Consider the following 14,329-nt stretch of genomic DNA (forward strand, 5'->3'; position numbering starts at 1 on the left):
GAAATAATTTATTTTAAATTAGTAAATATGAATACATGCATACACATATCTTTATACGCGGAGATATATGTAGGTGTGTATATAATTCATACTCACCTTGATATTGAAAAGATTCATTGCTTGTCTTATATGAGCAAACCTTCATACTAATGGGTTAGTCGCCCGTTTCGTCATATGTGGAATAACTAGCTGCCGTACCAATTCAATGATAAATGAGCGCCTCTTATCACTCTGCTTTGCCGGATTCAGCTCGTCATAGATGATGAATGAGGCCAAACCGGCAATATCCAGCATCTTATAAAACATTGCCAGTGGCGAACGGTTTGTCGAGCGTTTGCACGAATAGCCAGTCAACATTTGATCCATTGTATCTACCCCCGCTTTAAATTTATTGTAGTCCAAAATTTGATCTGGCTTGAATCCTTTCAATGGATCGGTGCTTTGACGGTAATGGGCAGTGGATAACATAATTACTGGCTTTTTCGGCTTTGCCATATACGAGCACAGACCGATATTATTATTGTGATAACAAAATAAAGTGCTTTTAACATCACACTTCGGGTTAAGCAATTCATGCGGAATGAGGGTCTTATTTTTACTTACGGTACCGACAAAAGCCACTCTACGATTCATCAACATTTCTGCCAAGTTGTATGTTGAAAAAAAATTGTCAGCATAAACAGTCCTACCGCTGTCCATATAATTTTGCATCAATTTCATGACGACCCGTTCACCTTGATTCGTTTCTCGCTGGTCACCTGGTGGTTTTCCAGTATAAATTATACCTTTCAAAGGGTAGTTTGAAACAGAGTCACAAATCCACCACACTTTCATGCCATATTTTGCCGGCTTACTCGGAATATATTGGGTGAATCGAGTGCGCCCACGATATGGAAATAACTGTTCATCGACGGTTACATGACAATCAGGAGTGTATGCTTTCTCTAAATTGGCCATCAGCATGAGCCATACATCGTCCAGGGCAGCAGTTTTGCTTTGCTTCAACCTCTCAGCACGAGTACCACTGTTATCGAAACGGATGAAAGTAGTTAAGCTCTTGAACCGATTCAATGACATAGTGGCCTTATAAATTGGCATATTGTAGCTAGCCCACAATTCTTTCGCTGGCTGAGAATTCGAGTGGAATACACCAGCAATAAGTAGCATCCCAAAAAAAGCATACATTTCGTCTTCGTTAGTCATTACCCAAGAACGCTGTTTATTACTGGGATGCTTTTCATTCCATAGACGAAACGCTTCAACGGCTTTTCTGTTGATTTCCCCCACAATGATACTTACGATTTCAGGAGACAGCAATAGCTTGAAAAGAGCTTTATGACTCGGTGACGCTCCTCGCCCTTTACGAGTGAAAGTTGTAACATTGTGACAACGAGGCCTTCCAGGTGGTGGAGGATTTGAATTCCACATTCTACCATCTTTCGACCTGTATATAAGGCCCTGGGTAATAGATGTGCTGCATGATTCCATTGTAGTTGAAGCCTCAAGGGCGATAGCTTCTCTATACAAATCCTCAATATCATCATTGTTTTCATCCAGAACAGCCTCTAACTCGATTTCCTGTTCTATATCTGATGCTTCACCGAAGTCATCTTCATCTGGAAAATATTCATCATCTTCTACGTCGCCACTTGTTTCAAATGGATCGGACTCCTGTCCCATAATTTCTTCAATTTGTGCCGGACTCACATTTGCTGCGTTTAGCTTACGAAGCAAACGCGTCAACACATCAACTTCATCCATATTTACTTGTTTCATTTTATTTAAAAAAAACACTTCCCACTAATTAAAAAACACGTGTTCACTTCAATTGTCAAATGTCAACTAAAAAATTATCTCTGCCGCTGCCTCCGCTAACAGTTTAGTTGTTTACACCTAACGGTTAACCAATTTACATGAGAAGCTTATAGGGGTCTGCACAGACCCATGTGAGCTTAATAAACGAAATTAGTTTAAAATTATTATTTTTACAACAAATATAGCAAAAATCTTAATTTTGCTACTTCATTGTGTTTAGCACACTACATTTTAGGAAGTCATGGACTAAGAAGCCTCAGATATTAAAAATAAAAGATCTACATACATTTAAAGATCGAATGGGTCTGGCCAGACCCATATGAACATCGGAGGGATAAATATATAGCTCATACACTGTCTGACGTATTCGCCATAAGGTCTATTAGAATAATGAAAATCTTTACATGTAGTACATTGTATTGAACTTGGGGTAATTCGTGGAACAATTTCAAATATTTTTAATATTAAACTATAGTATAGCCAATATTATACGCTCATTTAATTTTGCTAAAATATCTTGCGTTAAACGGGTGTTTGAGGTAGTATTAAACCACTTTTATCTGTTTTTGGCAATACCACATATTATTAGGAGATAAAGTCGCTCTGTGAGTTTCAGTCCAGTACTGTATGGAGACTCAATTGGCAGTAGTTTCGGCCACGAAATCTAAGCAGAGACTTAGTTCTGCTACCACTGAAGCAGGAGCCTTTGGAGTTCGCACCAACCTGATCGTGATGGTTGTGGCTTAAACCCAAATGCGAGAAGAACTGAAACTTTGTCAGTTCAATGTGGAGTTGCATTGCAACCGGGTGCCGGACCCAAAATAAGGCAAAAGTCGACCTAGTACCCGACAAATATGGAAAAGGTGCCCCTTCCACCTACCAATTGGAGCCAATCAATATTCGCAAAAATCATGCATCATAAGGTTGCTCAAGCAAAAAGTGTGCCATAAAAAACTCAAGACGCCTTTCGAAAAACATTCAATCCAAAACATAAAGTCCACTATTTTTCTAAGTTTCATTTACTAAAAAAAATATTTCAATAATAATACTTTGGTCTTATAGCCATATGTACATATTTGAATGAGTAATAATATCCGCCCCAAGCTTGCCACACAACACCTTTGGCAAACTGATCTTTCGGAAATTCTCCTCCTAAATATAAACCGTTAAGATTGCTGTAAGTGATACATAAATTAATAGGAGAACCTCACGTGAAATGTGATATCTAGATAACGGTTATATTACCTGGCTTGACATTTCTTATACCACCAAGCTCCTGCATACTGCACCGCGCAGTTGCTAGCATCTTTGTCGTTATGACTATCTTTAGTTGTGAATTTTTCGCCGCGGTGATAAGTGAACGAGTCACCAGCCGAGCCTGAATATTGACCAAGCACACTTAACTCATATTTATCTTGAGCATTGCCTATGGCGAAACTCTCGTACTTAGCAACTCGTTTCTCATTTTCAAAATCCTCCAATTGAATCCAAAGCTCATGAGATCGCGAATTCGTCAGGGCATGTATTTTATCCAAGCCGAGGAAGAAATTGGCATTCAAATCGCCGAAACCGTGTTCATACTCGAACCACCCCCGATAGAAGTCCGTTTCGTTACTTTGTCGACGTTGAATTATAGTCCATGGTTCACCGCCATTAGGATCACGAAGACAATAAACATAGAAGGCGTGATGAAGGAATTCCGGCAAGTGAAGTTCATAAACACCACTCTCCCCATATTTCCCTATTTCTTGACGCATCGCTTCGGTGCAAGAAGATGGTTTCTTAGTTGCAGGGGGCGCAGCAACCACATTTTTGCTGGCTTCATTACTAAAGTTTAAAGAGTTTTTTATTGGTACGAATTTTTAGAAATTTTGAAATAAATATTAGCTGCTTACCACTTCGTTGTAATTTTCGAATCTAACAATTCGAGATTCGTTTTTACTTCACGAAGAACTTCACTTTGCATACTAAGAAATAAACAAAAAAAAATAATTGTTAGGTTTTATTAATACTCAATATGTTAAAAATAGATTACCTCAGATTATAATTCTCTAATTTCAAGCTCAAATTATCTACCTTATTGACCGCGGTCTTCAACAAATCATCGTCACAAAGATAGGTGAGAAGTGGCTAAATGTATTGGACAAGAATGAAAAATTTTAAATTAATTTATTTTATTAAATTTAAACAAAGGCAAATACCGCTACATTGGCGCTACTTTGAATAGGTGCTGCACAATTCCCGGAATACAAAAGATGCCCACACAAAATGGACAAGAATATCAAACGAAGCGCCATTCTCCACAATTTCAGTCAAACTGAATACGAAATCGAATTGTCTTGTTTTTATAAATTAATTACTCGACTGCGGCGATGATTTTGTTATCAGTTCTTTGTACATATGCTTATACACTTATTCGTGGGGGATTTTTATTATAAGACTGGGATCAATCTTAAATAAGCACTGAAGTGGTACTTCGCAATTGAGGGCATTATCGATTTGTAAATATGCTGTCAAATACTTAGGAAACAGCTTAAATACGAGACGGTTCGATAATGCGCTGAGCCTCACTGCCCTATGACAACACTACTGCAAGTTAAGTTTAATCAGTGGCGTAGCTACAACTTCGGACGTCCGGGGCCACGAATGTTCTGCCGCCCCCCTTTATCTACCTACCTACAAGTTTCATTAGGTGGTTCGAATAAAAGTGAATTTTTACAAAATATCTTCGATATTAAGTATATAAAATTTAGGATCTAGAAGCCACGCAAATTCTTAAGTTCCAAAATTCTCACAATACGGTAAATAACAAATTTGCAAGACATATTAAAAGCCATAGAAAAAATCCATTTTCGCCCTATATCTTGTACACTTTTGACACAATTTGCAGGAATTTTTGCCCGAATTGGAGTTTTTAAATGCCATTTTTGAAATTTTGGAGAAATAAAAGTATTTGTTACATTCAAAGCAGAGGGTAACTGTGAGAGTGACACGTCGCTAGAAAAAGCTAGAAAATTACATTTTTAAGTTCTATCACTATTTTTAAGAAAGATATAAGCCAAAAGATATAAGACTAATTCAAAGACTGAAGAGTATTCGAGTAAAAATTTATATTTTTCATTGCTATTCAGATGATTACATTGTGAGTGTACAACTCTTTATCTTTTATAATAAATTTAGTAAAAAATTTGTTGAAGTATTTTTCTGAATATTAAAAAACAGCGAAGATCATTTTGCCGCCCCCCAAGATGTTGCGCCCGGGGCGACGGCCCCCTTCGCCCCCCCCTAGCCACTGAGTTTAATATATTGTTACTAATCTGACTCGTACTTTAGGTTGTTCGGATTTAAGAAAAATTGAGAAAGAGCAATACCGCTCAGTAAATCGAGGAGTTATCTTCACTAACACCTGAATTAATCCGGATTAATTCAGTTAAGTTGATTATGAGTTCGTCTCCAATTTCTGATTAATGCAGTTAATCCGGGTTAACGCTATGTCTGCCAATGCTATGATTCAGGCAATTTTGGCTTCACCGAAAATATGGATAAGGTAATGGAACTCGTCAAGTCCGAAGTATAAGCAACTTTGCATACAAAACCGTTTGGAGTTACTTACATATATAGTACATACATATTTTAAGTTAACGTAAACAAACCTTATTGATCGAATTCGTTTCTGTGCTTCGCAGCATCTGTGGATGGTTACTAGTCTTGAAAAGTAGACAATGTCAAGCAAAAACGATCGCATTCGAATCGCGGTGAGCCGGACCAAGCAGTATGTGAGGTAAGATTAATGGACAGGAAGGTTCTGTTGTGTGTTTGATGATAGGCAGGGGAAAATCAACTACGACCAAACTTCGAACTCGGACATGAATCGATGAATTCGCCAAGAAGCCGCCGGCTTTGGGCAATAGGAGAGAAATCGTGTTCCTTTATTACAACGCCAGCGCACATAGCTTGGTTAGAAGGGCCTTATACATCCTCCTTATAATGTGAACTTGGCAACAAGTGTTTACTATCATTTACTGTCTATGGCGAATGCTTTCGCTAGTGAAAAATTTGGTTCAAGAGCAGCTTGTGAAATTCAACTGTCTCAGCTTTCTGGCGATAGGGAGAGGGGTCTATATGAGAGTGGTTTAGTGATATTACCTGCGAAATGCTAAAACATTATCGGATTTTCTAACTATTTTAAAAAAATATTCACTTTAATGGAAAAAATAATGGATTTCTTTTTATTAGACCTTATATTAGCACAAAAGTTCGTTTTAGGCAATACGAAAGGGAAGTCTTAGCGGTGTGTAATAACGATGTAATTTTTTTTTCAAATGTCTTTCAGTTTTAAAGATCATAAAAAGAACGGAAATTATGTAAAGCCTTCATCTAAACAGGGATTTTTACAGTGGCTCAGGTTATAACTCTAGCTGTCTTTGCTTAGTGCCTTTGCTATGTGCCGCCGCTTCGATCGGTGGTACTTCATTTTCAGATCACCTAGGCGTTACCAATAAACGATGTGCAACCACATTTAAACTCGAGGCGAGTCACTGCGCGATTTCGCTTCGAAAAACTAGAATCGAATTGCTTATTATATTGTTCTTTTCCCAATTTTCTAAAATCCGTAGAAACACCCATAACAAATCGGACCGTCCTCGTATTTCAGCTGTTTCCTAAGTACTTGAGTGCATACTTACACATCGATACTGCACCGAAGACTGCACTTCCGGCAATTGCGAAGTACCACTACAGTGCTAATATACGATTGATTCCGCTCTTTTAATAAAAAGTCCCGACGAATGAGTACATAAGTATATATACACAGATTTGATAACCAAATCACCGCCTCAGTCGAGTAATTAATTTATAAAAACAAGACAATACTTCACTCAAAAGCGAGTATTTAAGACACAGTCATCAATTTCGCATTCAGTTTGATTGAAATTGTGAAGAATGACGCTTCGTTTGATATTCTTGTCCATTTTGTGTGGGCATCTTTTGTATTCGGGGAATTGTGCGGCACCTATTCAAAGTAGCGCCAATGTAGCGGTATTTTCCATTTATATATTTATTAAAATAAACTCATTTTATATAATTTGTTTGTGCTTTCCATTTAGCCATTTCTCACCTATCTTTGTGACGATGATTTATTGAAGAGCGCTGTCAACAAGGTGGAGCTCTTGAGCCTCAAATTAGAGAATTATAATTTGCGGTAAACTATTTTTAACTAATTGAGTATTAATAAAATCTAACAATTATTATTATTTCTTTTATTTCTTAGTATGCAAAGTGAATTAATGGCAATGAAAGAGCAGCTTATAAGTGAAGTAAAGAAGAATCAGGAATCAGCGCCTCCTGCTACCAAGAAACCAGCATCGTGTACCGAAGCGATGAGTCAAGAAAACGGGAAATATGCGGAGAGTGGTGTTTATGAACTTCACTTGCCCGAATTTCTTCACTACTCTTTCTATGTTTATTGCCTACGTGATCCCAATGGCGGCGAACCATGGACTATAATTCAACGTCGGCAAAGCAACGACACCGACTTCTATCGCGAGTGGGTTGAGTATGAACGCGGTTTCGGCGATTTGAATGCCAATTTCTTTCTCGGCTTGGATAAAGTACATGCATTGACCCATTCGCGATCTCATGAGCTTTGGTTTCAATTAGAAGATTTTCAAAATGAGAAACGTGTTGCTAAGTACGAGAGTTTCGCTATAGGCAATGCTCAAGATAAGTATGAGCTAATTGCGCTTGGTCAATACTCAGGCACGGCCGGTGACTCGTTCTCTGCCCATCGCGGTGAAAAATTCACCACTAAAGATAGTCATAACGACAAAAATAGTGATAACTGTGCAGTACTATATACGGGCGCTTGGTGGTATCAGAAATGTCATGCCAGGTAATACACGTTTTTATCATAGCTACGAATAATACTCTATCATATGAAGTTGTCAAATAAAATTATGTTTCATATTTAAATATTTACCTATTACATTTTATTTACAGTAATCTGAACGGTCTGTATTTAGGAGGAGAGTTTCCGAAGGATCAGTATGCCAAAGGCGTAGTGTGGCATGCCTGGCGTGGACATTACTACTCCCTTAAATATGTGCATATGGCTATAAGACCGAAGTATCACTGAGTTGGCGGTTTGCAGTTGAAAACCTTAGCCTCCATAAGGTTTTAAACATTACTGACGTTAAAGTTTTCGGGCAAATTCGCGCCAGGCAGTAAATTATAACTAATTTAATAATTGAATTTAAGTATAATGTTTTATAAACAGTACAGTATAAGTGTTGAAAATAATCTCTGATTATTTTAATTCCATAAGAAAACAATCGTTTTATAATATAATTTACATATATACAGTGGGCCAAAAAGACACACGAGAACTGTAAATAAATTCCCCGGTAAATGATATTTCACAAAGGTATTTTTTTAAGTTGAACTGTTCTTAATTAATATGCCAAATATGAGCGCGATCTGTCAACCAATTTGTTTACAGCAGCTGGCAAACAGGGGTATTATAGTCTAGAAGCATGAATTTCAGGTAATTTTTCAAGTGTCGTAAAAAAAAGGCAATTAATATTTTTATTGTCCCTTTTTTATTAGTTATTTGTTAATTTTAGAAGAGTACAGAAAAAAATTAAAAACTAAAAAAAGTAAAAAATTTCAAAAATTATGAGCTGACGAAGTGGGGGGTCTCTAAAAATTTCCACGTGACCATGCCCATGATTTCAACCCTCCTAGTAATCTGAAACCAAAAAGAACGATTATTAATCTAGAATAATGTCGCAATGGTCGGAGCTACGAAAAAGTGGGAAAAAATTATTTTCACAAAATGGCGACTGTCTGAAAAAAAATTGCTTTTTGATCACTTTTTCTGACTATTTCGAGTTTTTTAAAAATAATAAAAATAAAAACTTGGTGATGGGGCTTGTTCCAACCATAGACAAGCCTATAAAGAAGACTCTATAAAAATTTCAAGTAAATCGGTTCAGTAGAACCTGAGAAATCGTGGGTATCGTTCCGAAAAAGTCAGTTTTGAGAAAAACGCGTTTAAAGTTTCGTGTAAAGTCTTTTGTTCGATTAGTTCCGGCCGAACCAGTTTGGATGCCGGGTCAGAAAAATGCCTATATCTCCGAAAATAATTTGAATTTGGAAAATCCTCTTGAACACATATTCTTGAATAGATAAACTTTGAAAATATAAAAAAAATCGATTTTTTTCAAATTCTTAGACTAGAATACCCCCTTGAGTCGCTACACCTCAGTAGTGCGTTGCGATTTTTACAATGGCTAAAGAGATCGGACAAAGAATTTGTCTCAAATTTCGTTTCGTTTCTTAACCAAATTTCGTGTGCGGAATCTTTGCGAATGTTAGTTATTTAGTTTTATCAAATATATACGCCTACGGGTATCGAAAGCATTCAAAGACGGTCGAGAGCTCGTTGAAGGCATGCTTCGTTTTAGACGACCGTCGACTCTTTCAACTAATGGAAATATTAAAAAGTGAAGGATATGGTGCTTAAAAATCGTCAGACAAGCTTTAAAGACATGGCAAACTCTAGCAAGTTCATTCGACTGATTTTGATGGATATTTTGAGTAAGAAATGGAAGAAGCCGAAACTAACAAAAAAAAAAAATCCAGGTGATGCTCAGTATTTTTTTCGATATTATTCGTGGTTTGGTGCACCATGAAGTTTTCCCGGAGGAACAGACTGTCAATAAGCAGTTCTATTTGGCCGTATTGAAGCGCTTGCAAAAAAATATCCGTCAAAAATAGCCGGTATAGTGGAGAACAATTCATGGATTTTACACGATAATTATGCAACATCGCGGTGAGCCGCTATTGTGGCCGAACTCGGCAACAAGTGTTTACTATCTATTACCTTTTACTCAAAGAAGCTTTTGAAACACAACTGTCTCAGCTTTCTGGCGATAGGAACAAGGCTCTATATGAGAGTGGCATTATGATATTACCTTCGAAATTATCGGATTATTCTAACTATTCTAAAAAAATATTCACTTTAAAGAGAAAATAATGATTTTGTTTTTGTTGTACTTTATATGTACTAGCACTAAAATTTTCTTTAGCAAATGCGAAAGGGAAGTCTTAGAGTTTTATAAATATGACTCCATTCTTTTTTGGAATGTCTCTCTGTTTTAAAGATATTAAGATATGCTACATTTACCAATTAATTCATAATATAAAAAAATAAAATACAAATAGGCCTAAGCTCGGGTATAACCAAATATTTTATACTCTTGAAACTTTCATAGATCACAGGCACGGAAATTTGGTCAATTATGTAAGAAATCAATTCAACTAAGGAAATCTCGAAATGATCCCAGTTCCCCAATCGATGACGATGTAGCGGACATTCCATTGGCCGACCATGAAGAAGTTCGAATAGCAATTACTCATCAGAAGAACAACAAAAGAGGCAATGGATTGCCAACCGAGCTATTCAAATACGGCGGTGAAGAACTGGTAAGAAGCATGCATTAGCATCAGCTTCTTTGTAGAAAGCATGCCCGACATTTGGAATTTATCTGTGCTCTGCTCAATCCACAATCTGTACCAACTACTACGGGATAAGCTTCCTAAACAGCGAATAAAAGGTTCTATCGAGCGTATTGCGTGAAAGATTAAAGCCCACCGTCAACAAACTGATTGAACCTTATCAGTGTGGCCAGGAAAATCAACAACTGATCATATATTCACCATGAGCCAAATTTTGCAAAATACCCGTGAAAAGAGAATCGACACACGCCACCTCTTCGTTGATTTCAAAGCTGCTTTTGAAAGCACGAAAAGAAGCTGCTTTTATGCTACCATCTCTGAACTTAGTACTCCCGTAAAACTAATACGGCTGTACAAACTGAGGTTGAGCAATACCAAAAGCTCTGTCAGGATCAATACCAAACGAGGTTTGAGACAAGCCGACTCCCTATCGTGCCGGAGCAAATAATTTGAGCTGCAAAACTAAACAGGGAAGGTACTATCTTTTATGAGAGTATATTGGTGCTGACATATGCCGATGATATTGATATCCTTGACTGGTAGTGAACGAGGGCAAGACGAAATGTTTTCTGTTATCAAAGAAACAGTCGTCGTATTGCCGACTTGGTTTCAACGGCACTGTTGACAGTCATAACTTCGAAGTCGTAGATAATTTCGTCTATCTCGGAACCAGTATTAACATCAACAACAATGTCAGCCTCGGAATCCAACGCAGAATAACTCTTGCCAGAAAGTGCTACCTCGGACTGAGTAGGCAATTGAGAAGTAAAGACCGATCTCTACAAGTCACTCATCACCCCCGTCGTGCTATATGGTGCAGAGGCATGAACGATAACAACATCTGATCAGTTCTGCGAAAGATTCTTTACTGTCCTTTACGCATTGGCAACGGCGAATAACGACAACATTGACGTAGTTCAACGAATCAAGAGACAGTGGCTATGTTGGCTAGGTTATGTGGTTCGAATGGATGAAAACACTCTGAGTTCTGAGAGTATTAGACGCAGTACCCGCCGGTACTGGCCAATTGGCACCAAACAGTGAAAAGAAAGACAGTCGGGTTTACGTTACCGGAACGGACCCGAATTTTTATCCGGCCAAGGACTGTCAACTCGGCGAAATACTTCCGCTACAATAACAACAGCAGGAAAAAGAAAGAACGACTGGCGCGCTGAGGTAAACTCAGGTATGAGCGCTTCAGCAGTGTCTACGCCAACAAAAAAGAAGAATTATAGTCAATCGATAAAAGTGTTGCCATCCACTTAAAAAATTTAATAATATAAAATGTATAAAATATTTATGTTGGTCCAATATGGATATCAAACTTGATAAATTTTGAAACCCAGAAGTGGAAAGTAAGGTTGCAACTTTTTTAAATATGTAATCAACTAATGTTTATGAAAATTAATTGTGTATCATAATATAGACATCATTTGCAGACATTTTCAAGTAGAGCCACCAGCTGTCTCAAAAAAGACCCTAGTGAAAATTGTTGCGATTGATTATGACGCACTCTAGATTCTGAAATATCCAGCAATTAGTGCTCACACTACCTAACACATAAATAACTACACATTTTTATTTATTTATTTTTAGTGTTTTTTTTCAATAATATTTCATTTATTCATATAATAATTTCATGTATTTATGTAAGTGCTGAATGTTATTCAATGCTCAGAAGTACATTTGTAGATTTGTTGTTGTTTTTTTGTTTTTGTTTTTTTAATATTGTAGATTATGAATTGCTAGACCTTAGATGTAGTAGTTGGCGAGTATACACCGCACGAACATACACACATACGTAAGTAATGATAACATAGATTTGCGACTTTGCTCGTACATTTGCGTAAATCCGCGCTCACTTCATTAACAAAACACACAAATTTCTGCTTTTTTCTTTTTGCATGTATATATATTATGTATATTTTAGTATTTCTTCAAACAAAAAAAAAATAAAAAATATCTTTTAACAAAACCAAAAGAGAAAAAACTGTGATATACTATATACACAAATAAATATATGCACGTATATATGTGTATATATACATGCATGTATATAGTACATACATATACATATACATATGTATATAGTACATATATACATATATGTATGTATATAGTATGTATAGCTAACGCTCGCTACTAATAGGTAAATTTTAATAAGTTTACATACACATGTATATAAATGTTTCAACTTGAACGTGAGTAATTTTTTTTTGTTTTATGCTTTATAATTACTTTGCACTAAATATGTATTTAAACTCTTTTGCTACAACATTATGATTTGTGACTCAAATTGCTAACTTCTAATTGAGTTTGTTTGTGTGTTGGTGACGAGGCAGAGTGCACTTAAGGCACCTGCCACGCCACACACACACACAGACACATGTGCTATTAAATTTTTTTTGCTTTAAACACTACAATATTTGTTGTTGTATTTAAAGTTTAACAACTTGCAGTAACGGTACGTCTTTAACCTTGCAAAGCGTGCGCTTGTACTAACTTATTTGTTGTATTTAAAAAGAAAGTTTAGCTTTAAATTTATATAAATAAAATATAGTAAAATATTTACAGCGCCGTTTTATATTAAAAATGTAAAATTATAGCGTTTAACTTTACAGTGGCGCACAAACGAGTGCTTAAGCTTGCGCTAAACACTGTGTGTCTTGTTAGATTTAGTAACTTAAACGTAAGTATGTGTGAAATTGAAATTGTTTTTGTTAATTAATAAACTTAATAATTCAATGCTTATGTGTTTATATAAAAAAAAAACTTAAAATTACTTATATTTGTATTTGTAGTGAAATAGTGTAAACATAAACGCTCGTTCATTGGTATAAATCATTGCTTGCGCGATTTTTATGTTTTATTTTAATATTTTAAATTTTATTTTAATATTTTAAATTTTATTTCAATTTAATTTTTTTTTTTTTGTTGTTGTAAAATTTGCATTACTCGCTACTAATTCTCAGCATTTATTTTTTAATTATAAAAAAGTGTGAATAAAATTAAAAAAAAAAAATTACAGTTAAAAAATTAATATGATTTCATTGCATTAATTGACCAAAGAGTAAATCGTAAAGTGTTTTGTTGTTGTTTTTTTTTTGTTCACAATAAATCGTAAATTGTTTTGTTATTTTTTTTTGTTCACAATAAATCTAAAAAGTTTCGTTTGCAGCGCAAAAAGTGCCTAAAATTAACGAACTGCTTTGGCGCATTAACTAACGGTCAGTTTTAGCGAGCACATGCGACGCATATGCCACTACATACAACAACGCCACTTGCAAGCTGCAACTTGGCTACTTCGTGCAACATATACATATGTATATAAACATATATATGTGTGTGTTATATACTATAATGCTTGAGTGTTCATGAGATTTTTTTTAGTTTCTGCATACATTTTCCTACTTTTAAATACAGCTGTTATTTAATATTAATATTTTTGCTTTAAATATACTTAAATTAAATTTTTGGTGTAACTTTTTGTGTTTGTGTTGAATTAACCCATTTCGTTTTCGTCACGCAATCAACTGCTTACGACCATCTTCTGTCACCTTTTACCACATACCTATAATACAGTTAGTTTTATGTTTTTTTCAAGAGCCAAGCTCTTCGGCTCCTCAACTCCCCACACGAGTGTTTGACACGGCACAAAAGGATTCCCATGCATTTCGGCTGCTTGCACCATATTATAACGGCATTTGCTTAGCAAATGCACGCTTACAATAACTACACACATACATACACCGACACAGCTAAACACACACACACAGGCGCGCACTAGCACACAGCAAGCGTGCTCCATTAGATTGGTGAGATGGATAGTGGCGCTGTGGCGGAATCTGGCATATATTCTTTCAGCAGGTCGCGTAAACGTAGTATCTCCTTGCCGGCGGCAGCTAAGTCGCCCTGCAGCGAAAGTTCGCGCTCACGCAAACGTTTGATGTCGCGCTGACATGTCTGCAGATAGAGTAGAAGAAGTTTTACTAAACTG

At 36.2% G+C, this 14,329-nt stretch overlaps 4 protein-coding genes across 6 annotated transcripts in view; 1 reads left to right on the forward strand and 3 right to left on the reverse strand.

The window, feature by feature from the left end:
• Positions 1 to 141: 141 nt before the first annotated feature.
• Positions 142 to 1,077, reverse strand: LOC120767719 (piggyBac transposable element-derived protein 4). Its single transcript, XM_040093915.1, has one exon. It carries the CDS (start codon positions 1,075 to 1,077, stop codon positions 142 to 144), a length of 936 nt encoding a protein of 311 aa, XP_039949849.1.
• Positions 1,078 to 2,811: 1,734 nt separating this feature from the next.
• On the reverse strand, positions 2,812 to 4,139 carry LOC120768237 (techylectin-5A-like). The gene is made up of 5 exons (XM_040094824.1): positions 4,017 to 4,139; positions 3,851 to 3,945; positions 3,711 to 3,782; positions 3,061 to 3,642; positions 2,812 to 2,990 (listed from the first exon to the last, which is right to left on the reverse strand). Exons 1-5 carry the CDS (start codon positions 4,110 to 4,112, stop codon positions 2,852 to 2,854), a joined length of 984 nt encoding a protein of 327 aa, XP_039950758.1. The 5' UTR covers positions 4,113 to 4,139; the 3' UTR covers positions 2,812 to 2,851.
• Positions 4,140 to 6,710: 2,571 nt separating this feature from the next.
• Positions 6,711 to 8,226, forward strand: LOC120768238 (techylectin-5A-like). 2 transcript variants are annotated; one of them, XM_040094825.1, is made up of 4 exons: positions 6,711 to 6,852; positions 6,921 to 7,015; positions 7,085 to 7,705; positions 7,813 to 8,226. In XM_040094825.1, the coding sequence occupies exons 1-4, from the start codon at positions 6,757 to 6,759 to the stop codon at positions 7,946 to 7,948; spliced, it is 948 nt and encodes a 315-aa protein (XP_039950759.1). In that variant the 5' UTR covers positions 6,711 to 6,756; the 3' UTR covers positions 7,949 to 8,226. The 2 variants fall into 2 exon arrangements, with proteins under 2 accessions (XP_039950759.1, XP_039950760.1); XM_040094826.1 differs by having other exon boundaries at positions 6,711 to 6,846.
• A 3,733-nt stretch (positions 8,227 to 11,959) lies between these two features.
• Positions 11,960 to 14,329, reverse strand: part of LOC120767562 (rap1 GTPase-activating protein 1) — a 124,969-nt gene continuing 122,599 nt past the window's right edge. For both annotated transcript variants that reach the window (XM_040093698.1, XM_040093699.1), the window contains exon 4: positions 11,960 to 14,295. In XM_040093698.1, the coding sequence (XP_039949632.1) occupies positions 14,140 to 14,295 (156 nt within the window). In that variant the 3' untranslated portion in view covers positions 11,960 to 14,139. The remainder of the gene's footprint in view (positions 14,296 to 14,329) is intronic.

Source organism: Bactrocera tryoni, chromosome 2 (assembly GCF_016617805.1).
Source record: "Bactrocera tryoni isolate S06 chromosome 2, CSIRO_BtryS06_freeze2, whole genome shotgun sequence".
Taxonomy (NCBI): Eukaryota; Metazoa; Arthropoda; class Insecta; order Diptera; family Tephritidae; genus Bactrocera; species Bactrocera tryoni.